General features: G+C 43.8%; 1 protein-coding gene across 1 annotated transcript in view; it reads right to left on the reverse strand.

Annotated features, from left to right (window-relative positions):
• Positions 1-9,471: 9,471 nt before the first annotated feature.
• Positions 9,472-26,354, reverse strand: part of XKR4 (XK related 4) — a 354,325-nt gene continuing 337,442 nt past the window's right edge. Inside the window, exon 3 of the mRNA XM_007168635.2 lies at positions 9,472-10,418. Coding sequence (XP_007168697.2) covers positions 9,472-10,418 — 947 coding nt within the window. The remainder of the gene's footprint in view (positions 10,419-26,354) is intronic.

Consider the following 26,354-nt stretch of genomic DNA (forward strand, 5'->3'; position numbering starts at 1 on the left):
ATTTAAGGTGAGCCTCCGTAACCCAGTACCCTGAGCTATGAAAGCCCCCAGGAAGCCATTGACTTTTTTCTCTTTTTTCAAAGCCGCGCTTACTGGCAGAAACAAATGAAGCAGGTGGATATTCACAGCATGAATGACAAAGCAGGAAGCAGGAATTCCTGAGTGCGCTACTTCACGGAGGTCTTTCTCTCCAGGCCTGGGCACATCACCGCCCTGACCGAGTGCTCCTTTCCACTAACTGATTCATTTCCCCTTGCAATAGCTTGGCTACAATCTCACAAGTCAAGAATTTGCAAGATTAAAGGGTCTGTTGAATTAATTAATGCAAATCACCTTCAGTAAAGCTTGACAAATTCCGCGAGGTTTCTGTAAAAGAAGAAGGGAATCAATAGCATGAGCAGTACGCAGCTTTGTGGAAGCTGAGTTTCTGGTGTGGCTGGATCTTCTCAGGCCCCTTCCCCTTCCTCAAGGCAGGACAGATCGCTTTCTTTCCAGAGAGCTCCAAAACTCTGATTCACACCGAGGAAAACGTTTCACCCCAGGCTTTCAAGACACACTTCAGAGATTCATTTCTTTTTCTAGGTACAATATCTTAGAAAGGTTAATAAGGGGGTTTGAATATTTTAGCTCTTTGAAAGGAAGATAAGAAATGACAATTCTTTGACCAGCTGACAGATCTCCTTTGGTTACAGGATGATGTGCTATCGCTCACAATTTGGATAGAATAAGAACTCTCAGCAACACAGATAGAAAGCCACAGGTGGAAGGTTAATTGTTAAGTTATCATAGAGGTACCCAACACCCAAACTCAAGTGTTCATCTGCCAGAACCACAATGGATTAAAATGCCAGTGTTGATTAAGATGCATTCTACTGGCTTGTAATCAAAACAGGAATTTCTTTCAATGATAGAAACCCAAAATGTATTTTCAAAACACTTAAGAATGTTTTAGAACTTGTTTTGATAGCTGAATTAATTTGAAATAATTAAGAGTGTTGATGTGATATAACTGTATACCAGACCGCCACTAGAACAGTCCAATTAAATTAGCTTAAACACGTCTCCATTTGTTAGTATTTGTAGCACTTAAATGAAGTAAGAATTTGATTAGTTCCATTTGAATGCAAATCAAGCAAGAGAGAAGGGAGATAGCCACCAGCTTAATTTGGTAGATGGAAGTAAAATAAAAACATGAAACCTTACATTTTCTGAAATTCTAATAACAGAGTAGGTGGCAGTCTTCAATAATAGCACGAGAGAATTTTCTGCTGGTATTGTGCTGGTAATATTTGCTTATCAAGTTGATTAATTCGTTTTGATGTTGATATGTTTTGTTAAATATGATCTTTCTCTGCAAACATCATTATCAGTAACTGTACTCTTCTTGTCTGGTACCACAGCTGAAACAGTGGCAATCATCATAATGAGCCACTAATGGTGGCAGGAACTGAGAAATCAGGGCTCTGACTTAGCACTACTATCAGGTCAGCTGTTTCACTGATGCTTCATGGGATTCACCAAGGAATTCTTGGTGTTGTATTCTGTGCTCATAAAAATTAATATGCTTCCTTCTCTCTCTCCTTTTACTCCATAGAGGACCTATGGGTTTATAGGATTCCATGACCAGAATTATTTCACTCAGAGAAAATTAGTTATGCAAGTTAATAGACATCTTTAAATAAGATGCTCTTTACATCTGTGGGAAGCCAATCACTCCGGGCCATATTGCAGGAGGGAATTGGATTGGGTACCATGCGAGCATGTGTCCTCATGGGATGGGCCTGGCTGTCCCGACTCCTGAAAGGTGATGCATCTCTTCCGGGCATGGGGAGCAGGGCTTCAGAACAACCTCTCAGGTTGCAATAACTGAGGTTTATGTCTGGAGATTTGTTATTCCTAAATAATGCATACACTGGAGGCTATGTTCTGGGGAAATCTACTAGGACATCTAACTTTTGTCCACAGAGAGATATTTTTGCGATGATTCTCTACTGATCATGGGGAAGGGGGATCTTTTATAAACCCGCATGTCCCATTTGCACTGTCCAGAGTGGGGTTTCTGGCTACCTCACAACATGTCCTGATTCTGTCTACCTGATAGTCCCTCTTCCATTCCTCTGTGGCCAGACAGAACCACTCCATTAAAAACCAGAATGGTGACTGGGACAAAAAAGTATCATATGTGCTCATAAAGGATGCTTCCGGAAGATCAGAGAAGTGCCTATTAGAAAAATGTCCAGACATCTCAGAGGCATCCTAATTTCATGCCTCTTCTTAAAAGAAATTCTCAGGAATATTTCCAAAGTTAATGCAGAGATGATTGTTTTGAGTCAAATACTTTGTGCCAAAGAGTGTATCGATTTTTTTGTTGCTTTGTGGCCTTGATTTAAAAGTATCTAGTGTTGGAGAGGCATAAAAACAAATTACAAAACTACTTTTCCTTTTATAGGCTGTCATCCATTGTTGATTTATCTTTATATATCATTACCTTATGTTTGCCATTATGTGTGCTAATTGCATATTGCAAGGCTTACATAACACAACCTTGGAAAAGCTTATGTTTCTTTATTGCTCTAGTATAGAATTAAATATAGACATTAAAAAGAGAAGCAGTGTAGTAGAGTAGAAAGCATTAGAGCTGAAGTCAGCAGACTCTTCTTCTGCTACCGATAACCAAAGTGTGGGCTGCTGGAATGTGGAATTCCTTTTGCGCGTGACTGTGTATTGCCTGGCAATGCCAGTCATGTAGATCACGTGCGATAGATGAATGACTGAAGGAATCCTGATGATAAAACATGCCTGGTCTCTTTGGATCCCAGTGTGCTCATCTCTAAAAGAAGTGTTCTCAAGTAACACTGAGATCTCGTTTAGATGCTATTTCCTAAAAAAATTAGTGACTCCTAACTTCATCTAACTTCATAAAGATCTGCTTAAATCATATCAAAGTCAGAAGATAGAAGATGGCTTGTATTTTTAATATGTTAAACTCAGACTGATCCCTGTATCTATTTGTTTAAATAAACACCAGGGTTGAGAAAATTTTTGGTTTATTGTTGGCTACCTTTTTAGCACGAATTCAAGCAACACACACACGGCTGCCTACACAACAACATCTTTGGTTGGGTCACAACTCTGTTATCCTGTAGACCCCAGATGCGTTACATCTAAGCTGAGGAGGGAGAGGACACACACATTATTTTATAATCCAACTCAACATATATTTGGTAAATGTTTGCTATATTTTTTGTATGTAATCTTTCCATCTAAGATGAGGTTCCCAGATTTATATGATGGTTCCACTAGTGGTATAATAATCCTCATAAGTATTAAATTTTGTGACTTGCAAGACATTAAATAAAATTTAGGGAAAATTATTGCAGTGGAATAGAATTATCTTAAAATATGAAAAGAATGTCACTCAAAGATTTGTTAGATCCATCTTTCCTTCTTCCTTCCTCTTGCTCTCCTTTTTTTTTTTTTTTTTTTTTTCCCAGTCAGAGGGTCAAGGTAAGTAGTGGGGTTTGGCTATTTTTCACTTTGCCTAACTGGATGACAGTAGCATACGTGTAGAGAATACAAGAAAAGAACCATCGGTTAATTTATATTTATCACTTACTTTAGTGCAAAGTAGGGCCATGGGGGTGGGAGGGACAATTGTCTGGAACGGAAGACAAGTATTTATCTGCCTACTCTGAATTAGGGAGTTGCAGTAAAATTCAGTGACAGACAATAGAGACTTCTGTTTCTCATCACTGACTTTTTTAACTTTTCATTTTGAAGGACATCTTCGACTTTTAAATGAAATTTTCTTTGAAAAATTTGATCATCAGACCATGTTTTTGTTTCTCCAGAGACGTTGCCCAGTCAGGAAGAGATTTTGGTGGGAAACTATTCCTTGGTTTTCTAGAAAGATTTGTAGTCATTAGAAGTCATGACAAGCTGTGTGCAACTCTCAGCTCCAGTGTTTCCTAGCTGTGGGACCGACCCTTGGCTAGTTTAGTGTCTCTGAGCTTAAATTTTGTCATCTGTAAATGGTACTTAATTCATAGATGGCCTTGAGGAGGGGATGAGATCACATAGATAAAGCTGGTTAGCACGGCCCAGGCACACGATAGTCTGGGGCACAGCCAGCTACCATCCATATGGGGAAATGAACGGCATAAAGTCTTCGGGGGTGGGGGGAATAACCAAAGCAAAAATTTGATTCAGTCAGTGTTTCTGACTTATGTCAGTATATTATGGCAATGATTTTAGCAAAGCAATTAGACATGAACTGACCCCTTATTTAGCAGAACATAGGCCCACAAAAGGTTAAAGTTTTACATTTCTGCGCTAGATCACTGCATGCAATATTACAAAGCATCTGATTTTTTTTTCTTACGGAATCTAGAGAAAGAGCTTCAGATGGATGGCAAAACAACATGATGCCTCAAACACTCAAGGGAGAGCTCCTGAACCCCTCATTTCTGTGGGTAAACGGCTGTTTGCCACTTCTTCCATTTGGCTTTCTGCTGTTGTGCGAGCTCGCCTAATTGCTACAATTAGCAAAATTAAATGGCTCATTGTGTTTTTATACAATTCCACCCACATGCCGCAGAGTTTTACTTTGGAGGCTGTTGATCACAAACACTTATTGCGTCTTCCCATGGGCCCATTTTTAGGACAGCCACTGGACAAGATGTATGTCCGTAGGGAGCTCTGCAGTAGACAGTGCAGCCTGCCCGGGTGAGGAGAGGAGGTGGTACCCAACTGTCAAGATCGCTTCACAGCCTGATACAGGTCGGGACCAGAAACTTGGAAACGGAGGTGGGGTGGGGGTGATTGAGGGAAAGGGCCCATCCTTAGCCATTTTGAAAGGCTCCTGCTTCAGATGGGGAGAAAGGGTGTTATGAGTCACAGACTGGCAGAAGCCATCATTTTGATTGTTTTCAAAAGTGACATTGGGTTGCTGAAGATAAATGAACATGAGTTGATTTGCATCCATCACTGAAATTAGAGAGACGACCACCTCAGTCCTGCTGTGTTTCCACCACGCACATCAACCATCCTCTGAGCTATTTTTCTGAAAGACAGCTTGAGCTATTTTTTAAACGGCTTTAAGGAATTCTCCTTAGAAACGTAAAAATGCAGGCAACTCATCCAGTACTGATGAGAAACAGTGATGGCTAAGGGCAAAGACTCGTGAGAATGCAGGGGAACATATATTTAGTCTCAAAAATGGTTCATTAGAAAAAAAATTTCGGGATTCTTGTCCAAACATCGTGTCAGAGCTTGCTTCCACTCAATGGTATTTGGTACACTTAAAGGCAAATATGTAACCTTACATAATCCTGCTAAGGACACCAGAGGTTTTCTTTGCTCCATTCAATCTGTTCAGAGAAAGAAACTTTGAAATGACTCAAAACTATTCTAGTCAACTGCTTAAAAGATGAGCTCCTTGAGGGGGGGAAAATTCATACAAGCTAAAAGTGCTAAATTATATCTAGGTATTTCCAACCAAAGTTCACAAGCGTGCTGATGTCTTACAGACATGGGCTCTACGCTTGGGTTGATGCCAAAAAGGAGTGGGGGAAAAAGCTTTTAATCTAAAAGTTCATGTGTCAATAACATACCAATTTATATGCATGAAAGGGGCAGTATATACTTTACTCTTTTCATCTGTTACTTTGTGTGTGTGTGCACGCGTGTATTATATGTAATATGTATCTGTTATCCATACCATACACACGTATATACAATATTTTTTTTAAAAGTCATTGAGCTTTCAATTATTCCTATTCACTTTTAATTGGTTTACTTACTTCATTTATTCACAGAGCCAAAGGAATTGGGCATTTAGAAATTAAGTATAACTACTTCAATATACTTTTATCTTTAGATTATCTTTGTATTTTCTCTTTTGCTAATACTTGAATTGCATATTCTTGCCATGTCAGTAGGAGAATTTATTTCATTCGTCGTGTTCACAGCAATATCATAAAGGAATAGTAACAAAGTGTCTGCAAAGTCAAGGTTACTGAACTAGATAGTATATAGTTAAGTAGGACAATGGAAATGGGAGAAGATTTAAAGGACATAGTCATTTTGGGGGACCAAACTTTGACTTACATGGAGAAAAAATTTGTTTTTCTTCCACACAAATACTTAGAGTCTCAGTGTGGTTAAGATACATATGGTCCTTCATTTCAAATAAGGTCTTGTTGAGAAATGCTAATTTAAAAGTGAAAAAAATTTATAATACTTTCTTTTAGAAAATTTCATGGTCTTATGCAAAAATCAAGCACTAAGAACAGACCCTTCACCCCTACAGGGGACCCAAGTAGACCCAGCCTAGGAAGTTAGTTGGAGCCCACAGATAAAGAATCCAGCGTTTCCAGTTCGTATGCTAACCACGGCTGGTTCCTTTTGGATTCTTGAGTTACTCTCCGTGGATGACGTAATGGTAAATTGAAAATAAAATCTTAGGAAGAACTAAACTATAAATATGAAAATCAAACTTTGTTCCTTTGTACGTTGACAATGTCTCTTTAAATCCTAATACTTTAAACTCTCTGTTATCGGTGGATCTAGAAACTAATACACGTTCTCATCACCACACAGTCTGATGGCAATGCAGCACTTTATGAATCATGGAAGCAAGATTAAGTCATGATTCTCCTTGGAAGTAAAAATTTTGTTGTTGTTGTTCCTGTTTGTAATCTTGAGAAAGTTTGTAATTTATAACATGGTGGAGATGTCATTGCCTTCACAAGAATGTTTGACTAAAACATCAAAATCTTCAAGTATGCTGGATAACAGAGTATTTACAGTATTTGGGAAATCACTGAAAAATTCAAACTTCTTGCACCCTCCTGACTGCATTCTCACCTCCAAGACAAAGCACAGTACAGCGTTTTTTTTAGCCACACAGCACTTATTTTGACTCTTGACCTGTTAAATGAAGGATCAAGTTGAGAAATAATTTAGGACTTACATGACTGAAGAGTGATGGGATCTGTTGTGTTTGTTGACTGACATTATCATAATCTGTTATTTACTCGTGGAATCAAAGGTAGAGTTCAACTGAGCAATTCAATTTCCAAAGATCATTAATTAACGAAGCTAGTGACTCGTGGTTCGGCACCAAAGTGAAGAATCTGCCATTATAATCATTATTTTCCTTCTACAGTTGGGGGTGGGATGTTTTCACTAATTGCCGACAAGAAGAGCGTCTTCCTGGGCCTTTACTGGTGACTAGATAATGTTTTCACATCCAAACAAAAGACTGTTATCTTTTAGTGGACTCTTGCTTGAAGGGTCAAATCATGGAGTACTAGGAAAATATGTCTACTGATAAAAATCATCCATTTTTTAAAACATTGCTTTGGGGCTTTGTACCAAAAGAATTCCTAGGTCGAGCCCTCTGTCACTTCCTGTGGGTGTCGTCACAGGGACAGCAGTCTCTGTATGATACACCCATTACAGGTAGTGGCTCTAGACCTTGACTATTTAAAGTTAATTGGACAGTCCAAAAAACTGAACATGTTACACTGATTTTTTTTTAAGTGACTTGACTAATATTTAGTATATCGGTTGGGTTAATATAAAACCAGGGAAGGAAGTTTAAGACATCTTCCACTGTGGTCAGGTTTGTCATAACAGATGGAAGAAAGTAATCACTTACATCTTTGATTTCCTGGGAAACATTGGCCAGTCTTGACAAGCCCTTTCTAGTTAAGCTGATTTCTCTTGTCCCCTGATATTCTGATAGCACCCTTGGCCAGGTTCCTGGGGGCACCAACATGGCAAAGTAGGGTGATCTTGCAAGAGACGCATGTTCTTAACCTGCCGAGGCAGGTCGATGGGATCTGTGGACCAGTTTCTGACATCCCAAGTAACTATGATGCTTAAAGTATTTTAAACGATTCCAGGTCTATAAAAAAAGTGATGATGCTTATATGTATACCCTATAATTTTTTTATTACAAAAATATTGAAATAATCCATGAGTTATTCCACTCTGCACCAACTATAAAAAAATACTATCAAAGTTTGACCGGCACTTTTAATGCAACAAAAAGCACCATGACCGGGGGACGCTGGGAACAGAAAGTGGGGAACGTTTACTTGCTGGACGGAGGTATTTAAAACCCAGAAGCTTGTTGTAAGAGTGCGACTTTACAAAGGACTCAAATACGAATCTTAGCTGGATCTAGTGATAAGCCCTCGATCGGTTCGGAAGGGTTTTCTCATAGCATATTCACTGCATCTGTCTGCTCATACTTACTAAAATGTGTCCCAAAGCCTCTAAAAGACACATCGCTTTGACCTTGGATGGGGGAGGGGAGTCTGTACACAGCGGAGAGCTTTACTGTTCGTGCTCTCTTGCGCCTTCGTGGGGCTCGCGCCACTCACGCTCAGCCGTCCAGGGCGTCCCCGCCAGTCCCGTGTTGGACGGTGTTTGGCACTAGAAGGGTGTGGCGTGGCGTGTTCTGGAATCCGGCCTCTCCGCGCTCGCGCAGAGCCTCCACTCCTGGACCTGAGCACAGCGCGGCTCTCCCTCCGCTCTGCCCTGACCTTCCCATGGGAGCTGCACAGGCCGGGAAATCAGATGCTCATTTTGCCTTTTTCTCCCGCTTCCTCTTCGTGGTTTTATCACATGTTTGCAATTGAATACTGCATCCTGATTATCGTTGAACTTTCATCACCAAGGTATCTAGCTCCTTGGTCTCGTCAAAAGCCAGCCATGGGCTGCGTGGGTGGTATCTGTCATGAAAGATGTTCTCAACTGAAAATTTAAGATGAAAAAAAATCCTGACGTGTTGAAAACGAACCATTCCATCAATTCTAATACATGCGTAAACACACTTGGGTTTTCTGTCCATTGGATAGGCTTTTCACGCATGGGATTGGTTTTCACGTGAGAATGGTTTATGAATTCTTTCTAAGCTTTACTATTTTTTTTTTTTTCTGGAGTCTTGAGGGATATGCTTTCTCTCTCTTTGCTTTTATATTCCCGTGGGAATCACAGCTTTGCATCAAAAGAAATCACCTAAGCTATTTTGACAGGATTGGGGTGTGTGTGTGTGTGTTAGTGTGTGTGTACACGTGTGTGTATGACTCAGTATATTTTTATGCAAAGATCACTTAACTCCATCAAAACACCTTACTGATCGGAGGCAACATCTCCCATAATAATAGTACCCTCAGGTGGATGTGCTGCAAGGTGGGGCAGGAGGGGTTGGTGGCAACAAGGGGTCCTACTGAGCTGGCCTGGTCCCTTCAGGTGGAGCAGGAGGGTCTCTGGGCGGCTTTTTGAAAGGAGGCCAGCAGCAGGCTGTCAGCGGATGGAGGGCCAGACACGCATCCCGATGACGGTCAGACTGGGAACATCACAGCTCGTTGCCCCGCTCCAGGGCAGAGTTTCATTATTGCCACAGCCCGGCTGTCACCCCTCGGTCCGGAGCTGGGGACTCCTCCGAGTCCTTTCGTTTTACAGAGTGGTTTCGTACTCCAGCCGCTCCTGAACGAAAGCATCGTCTTTGTACTGCAGCCTCGGAGGAGACGGGGAACCTTCAAAGGCTAAGATGGCCTTTCGGAGGCTCCGGTCCAAAACGTGTCTCTCCCACGCTGGGTACCTATTCCTGAACAGGTCAATTTTAATGACAGATTCTTCAATCCGTGGTGGGCGAGAGGACGGGGTGGACGGGGCCGTGGGCCTCACCTGAAACACAGGCACGCACCCGTCCCGCTCTGCGAATTTCTGGTCGCGGTCGCCGGCGACGCTGCGGGTGTTGGAGAGGGACCGCAGGGCGCTCGTGGCCGCTTCTGGAGACGGCGTGAAGGCAGCGGCGGGGTCCCCGCAAGCACAACTTGGGGACCGCCCGAGTCTGGGTCCGTTGGGGTGAAAGAAGGCATAATACATCAGCATAAAAACAACGCCAGTTAAAAAGCTGCTGAATACCACACACAGCGCTGGGATGGCAAATGCGTCCGCGATCTGGGGAGCCTTGTAGAGGTACCAGAGGGCACTCAAGGCCGTGTTTTCCAAAAGGATCACAAAATAGTAAATGAAGAGCCTGCAGCGTGTCCTGCCCTCCTTGACGTTGAACCAGCTGAAGATGTAGATGATCCCCACCACCATGTCGAACACGATCTCTTCCCATTTGGTGATACAGAATTCTGTCTCACAGTGGACGATCCAGAAGGTCATGATGCACCAGTGAAGGACGATGAAGATCCCAAAGTAGAGCTGGAACACCGAGGCGAAGAGGGCGAAGGTGATGACCCTGGCCGCAATGGTGAAGAAGTGCCAGCAGAACTGGATGACCACGGCCATGTAGCTGATGGGCTTCTTGTCATCACGAGAGTCCCGGAGGGCCTTCTGGTAGGAGGCCAAGGCCCAAGCCAAGGACACGAGGGAAGCGGCCGCTGTGAAACCTACAAAGGCAAACAGGAAGACAGGCTGTCAAAAGCGAGATGCAGTGTTGTCCCTGGAAAGAAGTCACATGGGGTTGGGGGCATGCGGCAGGCTAGCTTCTACCACAGCAAAGCTCTTCATGTCTTTGAGTTTGAGCTGGACTAAACACTCAGATGGGGGTCCTAGGATCTGTCCTCTAAGGGGCCCCAACTATATGGACAAGACATGAGGCTAATGGGAGTGCTACTGGGGACCAGCATGGAGCCTGGGGCTGAAGATGGGGAGGGGTGCTAGCTTTCTGTGTATTCAGTGTAAAGAGACGAGGGAGGTCCTTTTGTTTGGCGGCAATATAACTGTGGATGGGAGGTTGACAGCACTCGCTTGCTGTTTCATCTTTGCCACTTACGACCTTCATGACTTTGGACAATCATTTAAATTGGCGTCCTCATTCAGAAAGTGGATGATCTCCAGGGCTCCCTGTCAGCTTTGAGATTCTGTGATTGAAAGGGACAGATAATGACAGGAAACTTGAGGGGCTAGTTGGTTCACCTTTCTGCTTCTAAACAAGAATAAATGTAGTTCATTCACCAAAGAAAGTTAACTGCCTCTTGAAAATAAGAAAAGGAGTCCGTGGAATCTCCTTGGCCATGTTTCTTGTGATACCTGGTGTGCAGTCTGTCCTAATATGATCCGAGACTCTTCCTACAGCTTCTTTCCACTCAGAAGAAGAACCCTCTGCTCACCATCACGCACCTCTTATTCTTTCACGAATTAAATATTGTACAGAAATCACGTATCAACCACTTTCCTTATTATGCAGTGAGCCCCATTTGGTTAGTATCCTGCCAAAAGTATGTTTCCAAATTTTAAAAAAATCATTCTTATTCCTCCCCTCCACTCTCGCTCCACCTACTGTGTCTGAAACGTCTCATCTGTGGTCGTGATGTGGACGGGGCTCACCGGAAAACACACCACCTCCTTCAGGAGAGAGCTCTCTGGGGAGTTCCACTTTGTCACTGACATGTCAGGTCAGTCTGCACCGCAGCTGGTTTACTTACTAAGCCCTAACAAGGCTTACCAACACTAACAAAGGTTTTGCGTGTTTTTAAGTCCAGCTAGCTTTTCCTCACCAGATCTATTCCTAACCATAGTTCTCCCGCTATGGAATGGGGGTGGCCAACAACTTAGGATGGAATTTGCACTTTTCTTTTTATACTTTAATAGAGAAAAGCTGTTGTCTATGGTCCTTGAAAAATGAATTTCAAAAAATGACTCTTGGGGGAAAGAGCCACACTAATTGATAGAAAAAATATTCAACCTCGAAAACCATTTCTTACACATTCTCCTTGGGAAAGGTGAACTCCAAAAAATAATTATTATTGATAAAGAAAATATTTTCCAACAACACGTCTCATGTCTGCTCCCCATCAAGCCAGCAGAACATCCATGTCTTACACTGGGCACCTTTCATTACTGCAACTCTCAGGCAGTGTAGGCGATATTCCTAGGTCAGTTAGCCACCAGTGCACAAAGGAGTTCACGATAATATAACTTCCAGGCATTGGAAGCACCAACATCTATTCTAAAGCACCTCCAAGAGTGAGAAGAGAGGGAAGGAGGAAAAGTTACAGAAAGAAGAAACAAGGTGAGAGGATGGGAGATAAAAGGTGATGGAATAATTATACGAAGGACATATTATCAGTCTCGTGTATAAGAACAAAGCATAGTGCCATTTTAATGTCAACACCCGTGTGTGGGACACAGAAGCCCTCAGGAGCTCGCTCCTGATTGGCACCATTTGCGACGGTGCGGGTCGCTTCTTGCATAGACTGTGTTCTCCTTATGCATCTGAGCTGTGCACCTGGGCTGCTTCTCCACCTGCACGCCCTCCGGGTTTCCACCCGCCCGCATCCTTCAGGACGGCGCGGAGCACAGCGCCACCTTCAGGAGGATGGCTGCACTGTTGATCAGGCTCCAGCCAAGGAAGGAGTGAGTGACTCCATCGGGTCGTCAGATCAGGGTACCAGTTATCGAAGGCTGTTATTCAAAGCAGTGAAAATAGTAAACATCAACAACCAACTTCACGTATACAGCATCCTAAAATAATCCGTTGTCAGATTTTAAGAGAATTGGAAAATTAGCTTCGTCCACATTCCCCTGTAATCATCACCCCTTTTATCATTATGCCCTAAAAAAGGAATTCAGCCTGCATTTGACACACCATAAAATTGTTATGACAATATTCTGGCAGTAGAAAAATGAAGACTTTCTATCAGCTTTGCTTTCTATGTATCTTACAATTTAAGAAGCCACTACCAAAGGCAAATTTCATGCCCATCATAACCATTCCCTTCATGAATTATCTGTTTCACAAGAACTAGAATTTCCCTTGTTCATTTGATGGTGATTTTCTTTTTCACCTGTTTAGCAATTAATTTGTATAAGACAAATATATGCCTGAACAGAAAATAGGGGGCCATTTTAGAATTACTCCTCATTACAAATTCACACCCGCCATGAAACGCTTTAATTCTTTTGCTTTTTATGCAAATGATATTAGCTCAGTTGTTTCAAATGCCAATGTAGATGTCCTCCACAAGGCACTGTGTTATTATAGGGGTAGAATTCTCTAGAACTTCTGAGGCGCTGTGCTGGAACATGGAACTCTAAGTGCTCCTTTAGCCAACAACATATATTTTAACTTTTTATTTGAAAAGAATTGTAAACTTACAGAAAAATAGCAAGAATAAAAATAGTAATTGGACACATATATCTTTGCCCAGATTGTCATTTGGCCTCATTTGCTTTATCACTGCCTTCTCTCTCTCTCTCTCTCTCTCAAACATTTGAAAGTATATTGCACACATCACAGCTGCTGTGTTCCAAATTTACAGGTTGAAATCCTACCCCCTAAAGGTGATGGTATTAGTAGGTGGGGCCTTTGCGAGGCCCTCATGAGCAGGATCACTGGAGAGAACCCTACCCCTTCTGCCATGTAAGAATATCACGAAGAGTCTTCCACCCAGAAGAGAAGAGGGCTCTCACCAGACCGTGCTGGAACCCTGACTTCCGGCTTCCAGATTCCAGAACTGTGAACAAGATGTTTCTGCTGTTTATAAGCCACTCAGCCCGTGGTATTTTGTTATAGCAGCTGGAAAGGGCTAACACAACGATTCTTTACCCTAAAATACACCAGTGTCTCTTTCCTATGAAGAGGGATCTTCTCTTAGATAACCACAGTACATTTATCAACGTCAGTCCATTTAACATTGGTACAATTTTTCTTTTTAATCCACCATCAATGTTCCACTTTCATCAATTGGCAAAAAATGTCCATTACAGGATTTTCCCTCTGGTATAAGATTGAGTCTAGAACCAGGTATTGCATTTGGTTGTCTTATCCATTTAGTTTTCTTTAATCTGGAATGTTTGCACAGACTTTCTTTGCCTTTTATTATTTGACATTTTTTGAAGAGTACAGTACCTAAAAAAGAAAGAAAGAAAGAGAGAGAGAAAGAAAAAGGAAAGAAAAAGAGTGTTCCTCTTCCTCATTTTGGGTTTGTTTGTCTGTTTGTTTCCTCATGGTTATGCATTCTAAGCTGGAATACTACATAAGTGACACTGAACAATATTATTCCCATCACATCATTAAAATACTAAACTATAAAGATTCCTTCTGTAGTCCTGGGAGGTGTACAGTGGGTCTTATAGTATTTTCTTTCAAAACAGTGAATAGCATATAACTCATGAAAACTTCATTCTAAGGTAAAAACCAGCTCCAGAGGACTCCATGGGATCACACTATTTATTAAAATGTTAAAAAAGGTGATAAGACCTCAGAGCTTCCCTAGTGCAACAATCTCATTTTAAAGAAAAGAAACTGAGTCTTACTCTCAGGTGTTAAATGATTTATCTTCCCTCCCTCCTCTCCCTAACTTGTCTCCAGTGGAAATTATGGAAGAGGTGTGGGCAAAAGTTCTATCATCTGCATTTAAACATTATCTCCTCTTGGAAATAATGGATAAAGGGATTAGGATGGGATATAAGACCCTTGAAATATTACAATCCAAGAGATCGTTTTATGTTGAAACCTCTAAACTAGAAGGGGACTACTTCTGGCCCCTGAATGAAATTAGTTCTCTCTAGGAGTATATTTTATATCAAGCACACCCCCGCCCCCATTCTCTTCCTTCAGATCACTTATCCCAGCTTATAATTATGTTTTATTTTGTGCTTGTTTAATCATTGTGTTTCTTACTGGAGTGGACCTTTAGGTAAGGAAAAGTACCTGCTTATTTACTTTTCTGTCATTTTGTGCCTTGCATGGTGCCTGGCATATATTATGACTTGGAAGAAAGAAAGAAAGAAAGAGAGAGAAAGAGAGAGAGAGAGAGAGGGAGGGAGGGAAGGAGGGAGGAAGGAAGGAAAGAAAGAAAGAAGGAAGAAAGGAAGGATTCTAAAGATAGAGTCAGAACCACAGAATGAGACATTCAAAAAATTTGCACCATTCTTCATTGCTCTCCTATTCTGCTTCTTTGCAATTTCAGTCTGAGCTGCAAATGCCAAAACACTGTGAAATGAAACCTGTCCTCCCGTTGTGTTGTTCGTGGCCTGAGTGTAAACAAGAGTTCCTGGAAAAAACCTAGAGAATGCTTTATAGGATTTATAGCCTAATTCCCTGGATGTAGGAGATTCAGGGAATTGAACCAAGTACTCTAATTCTTTGATTCTTCAACAAACAGAACGAGCCTGTCTCTTTCCTTCTCCCTAGGGAGGGCAGAACTGCTGCCCTTCCCCTGCTACAGGCCAGCCAAGGGTTAGTCTCAGGGAAACACCTGGCCACTGGCCCATGTTCACAACCAAACTGCAGCTGGTGAGAAGGGCTCTTTTTTTTTTTTTAGAAGAAATTATTATTGTGTAAAATTTCAAACATACATAATAGCAGAGAGAATAATAGAACAGGTATACCCTTCATGCAGAATTAACTCCTAGGTCCGAGTTCTGAAATCCATCACGAGGGAAGCATGAGGTTTGGCCGGCAGGGGGCGCCTCTCGACGGAGCGTTGGCTCGCGCCTTCCTGAATCTTCCTGATGCTCCTCTCCCTTTACTGCGGGACAGAAGAGCTGTGCTGGAAGCTGACTCGCCGGTAGCTGATGTTTTCTCGGCTCTTCCTGGGAAGCCTGAACTGGTAGCTCAGCTGGTCCCCCAGCCAACCTGCCAGCTCTCCCTTTCCCCCGAGAAAGGAGATGCTGTGCTCTACCTTGAAAAGCCACATCTCTCCGGTTAATCCCTCCTCATCCTTCAGTTTCCAGTTTAAGCACCATTCCTCTGCTTAGGGAAGCCTGTCCCAGTTCCTAAGTCCAGCTCCCCTGCTATAAGCGCGCACCACACCTTGCGCTCTGCACATGCACCTCAGCGTGCCAGCATCTGCCACTCTGCTTGGGTACCAATTGCCGGAGATAGCCCATTTGTCATCCAGTAGCTGCTCTCACGTTGCCTCCCAATCTGCCCACCATCTTGATCGCAAACTTCTTTATTTCCCTTCTTTCCACCCCATTTCTCCATCCTGTCAGTTTCAACATTTTTTTGGAGGAAATTTTAAGTGTTTTCTCACCAATGGTTTGGGAACGGATGATTTACAACTTAACCCTCCTCGTTATGGAGGCGAGATTATCACGTGACCATTCATAACGTATGTAGTCTTTCATCACAAACACGGTAACTTTTTCCCCCTAAAGTACAGTCCCTGAACAAACAGACAAAATATTGAATTTTAGATGACCACATAATGTTGATTTCTTGCAGTCAAAACAAGTTATGGTTTCCTTTTTTTCCGTTCTTCACTCGAGTCACAGAAGATAAAACCTACAGCTTCTGACTTTGAGTTCTGCGTTTCTCTTACCCAAAAGAAAGATATACACTCTAAAAAAAAAAAAAGTTACAGCTCCGTTAGTGAGTGGGAGGCACATAATCACAGACAAAGAAGGAGGGAGTGTTTGTGGGATCCTCGCTTTGTGCACAGGGATGAGCCAGGTACCTACAGCCTTTGTCCAATTTAAATTTCATGATGACCGTTTGAGGCAAGCACTGTTTTGCATTCAGGGAAACAGAGACCAAGAGAGAGGCTAAATAACTTGCCCAAGCTGATGTGATTAGCCAGGAGGATAGACATCTGAATTCAGGGATTCCAAGCTCCACACCATGACCACAGACTGGATGGGACCGGCAGCCACAGCAGGCAGGATGAGGTGTGGAGGACAAGTGTGTGAGGTGTAGAACTCGTGGGCTGGCGGGATGGAGGTGACCCCAGAATAGTGCCACCCTCAGGGGTCTGACCCCGAAGGCTTCCATCACACCTGCTCCTTCAGGCTCACCATGACCACACTTATTCCCAGACCAAGGGATCCCATTTGGGTTTCTTTGCACAAAATGAATCAGAAGCACAAGCACCTAGGAGGAAAATCAGGTTTTTCTTATCTTCACATTTTCTGGACTAAACAGCCCTTCTAATTTTCCTGAATCTTTTTTTTTTTTTTTTTTTTTTTGACCACATCACACAGCTTGTGGGATCTCAGTTCCCTGACCAGGGATCGAACCCTGGCCCTCGGCAGTAAAAGCATGGAGTTCTAACCACTGGACCACCAGGGAATTTCCTTTCCTGAATTTTTATCTGAGGAAAAATGTTGCCCAATTCAAGAGTAGCAGGTCATGAAACCAGAAAGGGTTTCCATGTCTTCAGCATGTTTAGAGCTTGTCTCTTAGTTACAGAGATAAAAGCAGGAGATCCACTTGGCTGAACTCTTACCGAATTCACCTAGTTGAAAGAATGTAATAATTGAAAAAATGTAAAGCCTCCTATGCTGTGATCTTTGTGGAGTGAGGTGAAGGGAAGGAAAGTAATACAAACGTCACTGGGTCTAAGATGTTCGAAATCTTCTTGCATTGAAACCATTTTATCTCTGTATTAAACCTTGTAATAGTTGTGATTAAAAATATTTAAATGCTTTAATATGTTTAATTTTGGTAGGGATACGCACTCTCTTCGTAATCCATCCTGAGGATTTCAGCTTCTTTGCAAGGCAAATTTAAGGCTGCTAAGGAGTTGATAAGGGAAACACTGAATTGAAATTTTAAAAAGTATTTTAATAGGAAAGCAGTTGAAGAAAGTTGTTGGGAGAAGCAAAGTGTCTCTCCTCCTTAAGAAATGCGGAAAGTAATTTCCTTCTGATTGGAAAAAAAAATCTTAGGTGATCTCACATAGCTGCAGCTCATCTTAATTTTTAAATTATTTTTAGATTAAAAAAAAAATCCCAAGAAGGCAAACATTCTGTGTGTAGGAATTTGAAAACATCTAATAGTTTTTCTCTAGGAAAAAATTCTGTATTTAGGAGGTGAGAAGTCACCATTCTTTGTACAGTATTACAAATTACAAGGTTAAATTTACATTGAAAATAAAAAGATGGTAGAAATGACCACTCAAAAGACATAAAATAAGTAACCCGAGATGCCCAGTAGAATTAGATTTTTCTTTAGAGTAAGTTTATTTTCCATACCATTTTTTTTACTATCACTCTATTTTTTTCTTATAGATTAAAATTTTATTTATTTATTTATTTATTTTATTTTTGGCTGCTTTGGGTCTTCATTTCTGCACCCGGGCTTTCTCTAGTTGCAGTGAGTGGGGTCTACTCTTCATTGTGGTGCGCAGGCTTCTCATTATGGTGGCTTCTCTTGTTGCGGAGCACGGGCTCTAGGCACATGGGCTTCAGTAGTTGTGGCTCGTGGCCTCAGTAGTTGTGGCACTCGGGCTCAGTAGTTGTGGCTCGTGGGCTCTAGAACACAGGCTCAGTAGCTGTGGCACACGGGCTCAGTAGTTGTGGCGCACGGGCTTAGCTGCTCCGCAGCATGTGGGATCTTCCCGGACCAGGGCTTGAACCCGTGTCCCCTGCCCTGGCAGGTGGATTCTTAACCACTGTGCCACCAGGGAAGCCCTCTATTTTTTTCTTGAAGTTTTCCTCTGTTGGATGGTAGGGGGTGTAGTGGGGCAAAATGAAGAGAAACAAAAAAGGCAAAAACAGGGACAGAGACAGGCAGACAGCAGCTGTAACCTTCTCTCACCTGGCAAAGAGGGACATGGATGGACAAGAGCAAAATTAAAATAATAATTTTAAAAAGAACCCCGATATGTATCAAACTGCTCTGTGGTTGACTTTCCACATTGTTTAGCCCCTTTATTCCTCACAGCAGCACTTCTTGAATGTAAGTATTTTGCCCATTTTACAGATGGGGAAACTGAGGCTCAGAGAGACAAAATATTCTTATCAAAGGGCGGCAAACTTTTTCTGTAAACATAAGAAATATTTGGGGTTTTGTAGGCCGTATGGCTCTCTGTCAGAAGAGTTCAACTTTGCCCTTGTAGGGAGAAAGCAGCCATAGACAATACTTAAACGGAAGAAAAAGTAGGTGATGGGCTGAATTTGGTCCGTGGGCCTTAGTTTCCCGAACCCTCAGCTGACCCGTGGACACATTTTTAACAAATAGCAGAGTTAGGATTTATACCTACATTTTTCTGACTTTAAACTCCCTCAACTCACTGAAACATTTTGGACCAATGATGAAACCTGGTAACTTTGGGGACACTTTTTGAGGTGGTTATAGTGTGATCACTGTCTGGATTAAAGCCCAGAGGCCCTGTCACCATTCACCCAACCAAAGAAATGAAGCTTCAGGAAAGTGCTGTTGCAGGGTATCCTGTACATAGGATGACGTCTGGGCAGGAACAGTCGACTGTAAAGTTATCTAATAAGGAGCACGAATGCTACACCTCAGTAAGCTTGATCATTTCCAGGAAAGCAGGTAGGCACCTGCAAAGTGAAAGGGCAAGACGGCCCCCTGGTTCAGGCAGTTCCCCGCCTGTGGACAGACCAGCTCCTGCTCCTGGTGAGGCCCCAACCGTACCAGTGGAAGTGTCTGAGACAGAGTCTTTGGCTGTTTCTCTTCCCTTATGTCCCAAGGTGCTTCTGCAGTCTGCCATGCATGTAAATGTGATGGCCCGCATGCCACCAATCACCTGCTAGTGTCACCAGTATAGACAGTTACTGGCCTATTTAGAAGGATCTGTGATTCAGGGCATCCCTGGGAGAGTGACAGAGTCTGGGTCCCCGGGGTTTAAAATCAAGTGTTAATTCTAATGAAGGCTGCTGTCTACTCACCCACATTCAGAGTTATTCATGCTTAGAGAACTTGGAAGGGGGCCCAGAGGATGCAAAATGGTGACTCTAACCCAGGGTAAATAAAATTAACAAGAGTGAGGCACGCAGGGGCGGCAGGTGGCCGGTGTCGGGTGGGTGGCGAGGTTGGAACAGAGCCAAAGATGTGTCCTGGGAGGGCGGGGCGCTGGCATGTGTTGCTCACGGTGACATGAGGTGGCATAAATATTTGTGTCTCTGGACACGAGAGCCAGGAAGGTCTTTTCTGGTAGGAGAGTTGAGAATCTGCCTACATGGAAGAGAAGAAGGTGAAAAGAATGCCCCTGATGGAAGAGGGTCCAAAGGGGAGAACTGGGAGGACACACCAGCCGGCCTGTGTGTGGACACGTGTGTTTGGTGCCTTCGTCCAATGATAAAAGGATAACAGGTTTGCATCCTGAAGGCCCAGACCCAGGTCCTCCCCTGCTTCCCTCCTCTCTGTCCCTCCCTCCACGCTTTCCTCTGACAGACACTGGCACCTATTAAGTGCCGGTCGCTGAGGACACAAACGCAGGCCCCTAGAGGGACAGCACGTCGGCGTGGGAAAGAGACATACTCCAACGTGGTGAGCAGAGTACAGAGGAGAGAAACAGACTGTACCCCGAGGGGAGACAGCCCAGCTAGAAGCCGAAGCTGAAGGTGTGGCCGAGGCTGGAGTGAGGGCGTTTGAGCAGCGGCGAGCTGGCCAGGGAAGCCAGGAGACCGTGGACGTGACACGCCAGACGGGAGGACGGGGGCCTTGCCTGGGAGCCAACGGCACCTTCAGGGGCCTGGCGGTGAGGCGCGTGTGAGCCCTGAGTGGCTGGGAGACACCCCCGGCAGAGGTGCGAGGCCTGGCAACACATCCCTGAAAATGGGGGGAAACTCTACCTACTGACCCTGAGCCTCTGCGCAAGTCACCCGATTACACCTGTTCTTCACAGGTTTGAGTGAGGGTCGATGAACTAGTGCTCCTTAACGTATTTGTGAACAGAAAACTTTCTACAGAAATAGGATTAGCCACTCCAAAGCCTAGCTTTCCTCTTAATTTTGCACCCTTCTGCCCCCTCCCCAGGAGCTCTTTTATGTCTGGATTCTTACTGAAGGAGGTTGGCTTCAAGAGAATAACAGGACAGAGAAAGAATAGCATAGGAGGTACAGTTCATAGGGTAAAGACTTTTTCTCTTTACAGATACGAAAGCAATTCTTTTGACAGGATCCAGTTTCTAAAAGTCACTTGGAAATGGGAGGAAAAAATCGTTGGCATTATCTACATAGGTGGAATATGTACTTCATTTTACTGGGATTAAAAGCAGGTAAAAGAGAAGCCACTCATTTGAGGGAAGGAGGGGAGGTGGAGATACGCTGGCAGGGGTGCAGCAAAGTCTGAGGCAGGAACAGGTTTCCGTGGCCCCATCTTGAGAAACCCAGGTGACAGGGACAGTGTTGGTCACAGGATTTCCCTTAGTCGTGTACGAGAAGGGAGGCTCCCTGCAGGAGGGCAGGGCGCGGCCTGGGGCCCTCCCGAGAACGCAGAGGGGGCGATGGAGGGAAAGATGCTGGGCGGGGCTGTGCGAGAAGGACCGGGACCAGGGGTTGCGGGGAGCAGCTGCCCCCGGACCGCCTTGCGGCCCTCAGGAAGGACAACGGACTCTTGGTTTATCTGCTTTCCATTGCTTCTTTCCGCTGGCTTCATTCCTCAAACAATTTCTGGCAGAAACGGATGTCCTTTAAAATAAAAGCCCTTTTTACACCATGATGTAGCGTTCTCGAAGGATCCCCAGCGTCGAATTGTGGGGTTCCTGCGGGCTTCAAGGAAAGAGGCCTTCTGGGGGGTGAGGGCTGGAACCCCCCCGCTTCTGCTCTAATTTCCCGGCGCCCTGCCCTTTGGGTTGCCTGCGTTTCACTCTGCAAGGCAAAGGCCGGCTTGCGCTGGGACCATTTAATAATGCAGCAGTAAATTGTTTCTTCCAGCCCGGCCAGGCCTTTCTGGGTGATTTACAAGAAATGACTCGATCCCCCGAGGCCTGGGATTTGCAGCATTATCTGCTCTCACGGCGGGGCTGGCTCAGAGAAAGGCGACCCGCCAGGAAGGGGGTGGGCGGCGGCGCAGGGGGCGCAGAGCCAGGGAGCGGCGTCTCCGCGGTCCCGGTCCTCCCTGCTGGCCGGCGGTGGGACCCTCCGTGCTCTGTGAGCATCTAGTGACTGCGCGGAGAGTGCCTGGGGGAGGGGACGCACCGCTGCTCTTGTCCCTGCGCTGGAGCTGCCAGAGCTCACGTCGCCCGGATCCGGAGTCAGGAGGCGCGGAAGGAGGGCTTTGCCTCGGGCCTGCCGGGCCTGGAGCAAGTGGACGCCCCTCCTTTCCCACCTGCTGGCCCCGCTGCGTCAGGACCCCATCGGGCACAGCCTCCCACCTGGTCCTTCCCATCTCCATCGCCCACCCATACTCGGTGCTCGTTTGTGGTTAAAGGGAACTGCCCACAACGGGCATCTGATCAGATCTGTCCACAGATGAAAACCCTTCAGGGGCTTCCGGCTGCCCTGCGCGTACCAGGTACCAAGCCCTTCCAGGACCTGCCCTTTGAAGACCCTCCGGTTCTCTCCTGCTTCCCCGCGCCAGCCCCTTCCTCTGTCCTGCTTGTGAAACGGCGCAGGACCCTATGGTCCTTAACCCCGGGTCCTCTGCTGGCCTTTTGTCTGTGGAAAAACGTTAGCCAAAGAATGAGTTTAATCAGAGAAGTGAGAAAACGCAGAAACAAAGGAAGACAGTCCAAGGAGACCAAATAATAATAGTTTAGTCATTGAGCAAAGTCAAGGACCTTTAGTTCCTCCTCAAAGGCTATAGATAATATTCTGAGCGGTATCCTGTGAGCTGTCTTGTAGATACTGTATCCCCCTCCAGGTGGAAGAAGGTAACTACATGATGACCAGACTGTAGCCATGACATGAGCTGCCACAATTCCAAGAACTGGCCTCAAGGAAATGGGAACAAACCAACCCTGGAACTGAAGATTAACTGTATCTAAAACAATCGAGATGACGCTGGTCAGACCACCGATGACCAATTTCAAGATGCCCGTCAGAGCTGCCTGTGCTGTTTCTGCGTGCCTCCCTCCATCTATAAAAGCTTTCGCCCACTGATTGTCGGCATGGGGCGGGGGGAGTTGGCCTTTGGACAGGAGTCCCCCTCGTTTGCCCGCATCCAAAATAAAGCAAACTTACTTTCCAACAACCTTGCCTCTTCATTGGCTTTTGAGCGGTGAGCATCTGGACGCCACTTTTGGTTACACTTGGGCCTCTGTGTCCAGCCCACCTGGCAGACCCCTTCCTCCCTTCCTTCAGCATCTACCGCCGCAGGGGAACCGCCAGTACTGCCCCCCTCCACCATGTAAGTCACCGAGGGGGGAGCCTGTCTGCCCCTGGGTGCTGTCCTGTGGCTTAATCACACGGACAGACTAGACTCTTAATCTGAGGACTGAGGCTAGGAACTGGGGAGAGTGGCTGTGAATGCACTTTGTAAACTGCAAGAGTTTTACAAATATTAGGGGTTGTCGCCAATGCTCAAAAAATAAAATCCAAAGGAGAGAACCTCACAGCCTGGATATACTGAGGAACATTGTGAAATTTCTTGTAATACTTCTCTGGGTGTGAGCAATACCTTCTTGTCCAAAAGGTAGACTATCAGACCTGTCAAGGATTATTCTGGTCTCAGATGAGAAAATGTCCAGCACTTTGGGAGATCTTAAAACTTGTGAAGGATACCCGGCTTCCAGGTCCTCTGTCCAGGGGTGCAGAGACCGATTCAACCAACCCTTTATAGTATAACCTTATTTTAGAAATAAATGAGCCTTTCACCAGCTCGGGTAAACTAGTTCCATGTGTACCTTACATGATTATAGAAAGGCTCCTCACAACAACTACTTTTACGAATACGAGGGTCACCTTGTAGCTGATCTGTCATATTTTGTGGTGCCCTCAATATTTTGAACCGAAAAACTCTGTTTGGGAAGCCACATTTACTTGAAATGACCTATGTCACTGCTAGTTTGGGATGATTATGGAGATTTAACAACAAAAATCACTAAAAAGATAAAGAAAAAGAAAGGATCAAAAGAAAGGAAAAGCGGGGGGAAAGGAGGTAAAAAATTTAACTCAAATTAGAAATTATTCCTGGAAGTATGAGTTCACAATTAAGTTTTGGCTTTGACAGGGTTGAAGACAAGCTACCCCAAAATATGACACCTTGGCATACTGAATATTTCAAACTGAAAGAATTTGAGAAACAGTAGGTGCAGGAAGGATTTTCTGACCTTTTCCTGCAGCTGGTCATGAGCTCCTCACGTGAGAGGTGCCCTCTCCATCCCAAGAGGAAAGGAGCATCTTCATCTCCAAAGATGGAGGGACTCAAGAGAGGAAGCTGAATGAACAGGCCTTGCTAAGTCTCCCCCAGTTTACTGCATGCACATGGCTTATACCCCATTTGTCCTTTCACATTTTCCCATGACTTCCCCATCTTCATCAAACCCAGTATCAAAACACTCAGGTTTATCTGCTTCTTCATGTCTTCACTTCCTTATGAAGGTTCACGTGTCACGTAAAACATTTATTAGATAAATTTGTAAGCTTTTCTCTTGTTAATCCGTCTATTGTTATAAGGGCCCCAGCCAAGAACTTAGAAGGGAGGAAGGAAAAGATATTTTTCAGGTCCTACAGCTCTTACAAATCAGCTTTTTAAAGCAACACAGTAAGTGGTTATGAAGATCACTAAGAGCAAACGAGAACCAGCATCAGGGGACAGGTCTCTAGTGAGAGGCTTGCAAACCTGCTCAGAAGCTGTCTTAAACAGACGGGAGGAGGGACAGGGCTCCCAAAACTGTGCTGGATGACGAAGAAATGGTGACGAAACAAAAAGGTACAATTTCTCAACCTATATAACATTTGACATGCATGTGTGATTAAATTGAGTTAAATAGTATGAATAGACATTCAGCTATTTCATCTCCATCCCCCAAAGTTTATATATTTAAATTGGCTTCAAAACGATTTTAGATCTCCTCCTTTCATTGACAAAATGGAGAATTGCTTTATATAAAGAAGCACCTCAGAATCAGGTAAATACACGAATCCCCAGTTCGGTCTGTAGCCTGAATTTGGAACACTTTTAGAGGCCCAGATAAATAAGTAGTAATGACCCCTTCATGATCACTTTTCACACTATTGTGCTTCTTTTGAGATTCCTTTGTACTTCACTCGTTCAATTCCACAGACATTTATGGGCGCCTTCCTAGCCTACCTTGGTTCTGCCACTAGGCTAAGGCTGAGAACCCCAGGGAGATCCTAGTCTACCTCTCTTGAACCTTTTGGATTTTGGACCCCTGTCTGGGCCTGGACTTCCATCACGTTTCCCCCTCTGACTGCTCTGTGATGCCTGGGCCACCCCCTTTGGAAAGCCTATCCTGCCCTCTCCCCACTGGCTAGAAACTCTATTTCTGTGCTCCCTTACCTCCTCACATACACCTTGATTTCAATTTTCGAGCTGTTTATTAGCCTTCTCTTTTTGTGAGCTCCACGAAGGTGGGGACTGAGTCTTATTGATTGTTGTACTCCCAGAGACTTGGAAAATGCCTAGCACACTTGATAATGACTTGATAAATTGCACTGAATTGAACTGAACTGAATTTGGATTTGCTCTAAATTGGAGTATTGTATGGATGCCATTCTTGCCTGTAAGAAAGAGATACAAATGCCCTGGATCTGGGACTGTATATTAGTGTCCTGGGGCTGAGCTCCCCCTAAGGCACAGACTATATGAAACACAAATCATCAAGATTCCAATGTGCATTCCTTCCTTGACCAAGACATGTCCCTAATAGAACAGAAGTAAATTAAATGCATGCCATCACCATGTGTAAAGGTTTTTCAATTAGGATTTTGTATGCTAGCAAGCAGTAAAAGAACAGTCATTTCCCAAGGCAGAGACCTTTAAATGGAAATGAGCAATTCCAGATTCAAGGTTCTCTCGAAATCTTCCAAAATTGACCAGAAGAAATTAAGGTTTCTAAAATACATATAAGGGTGATTTTGATTGTATTAAGGATACTAATACAATCAAAAGCAGAAACTCTGGGATTATATATGTCTTAGAATGTTTCAATTAGTACAATACAAGGAACAGTACAATTTGGAGATAGTGATATATAAGTGGTCCAGTAGTCATGACAATTACATGACCGCTCTGAAACAAATCTATTTCAGTTTCTTCGGAGTGATAAACTCGTAAAAAAAGACTTGAAGCAGATAATTACAGAATAAACATAGCTAAGTAAATGATTAATAGAGAATAAGAAAAAAATAAGAGTGACACCACAACCCTAGGCTAATATTATTATTCTAATTGAACACTTAAATTTACGTCTGAGCTTCCAAGAAGCCAAAGTAAAAAAAGTTAAAAAATGAGTTAAATAATTAAATATTAATTAATTATAATATTAATATACAAATATATAATATGTAAATATTAATTAATAGTTAAATAATTCTCACTGTTGGATAAAAGCAAGTAGTACTTGTCATGGTAAAATATTCTAAAAGTGGTGAACCAGCAAAGTCACTGTACTTTTCATGGGCTAAGTGCTGGGTTCACAGCCTATGGTTTCCATTACAAACTTTGCCAAAAATCTAAGACAGCTTATATACGCAGTAGGTCTGTTCTGCATGGACTTTTCCCC

Source organism: Balaenoptera acutorostrata, chromosome 17, assembly GCF_949987535.1.
Source record: "Balaenoptera acutorostrata chromosome 17, mBalAcu1.1, whole genome shotgun sequence".
In the NCBI taxonomy this organism is placed as follows: Eukaryota; Metazoa; Chordata; class Mammalia; order Artiodactyla; family Balaenopteridae; genus Balaenoptera; species Balaenoptera acutorostrata.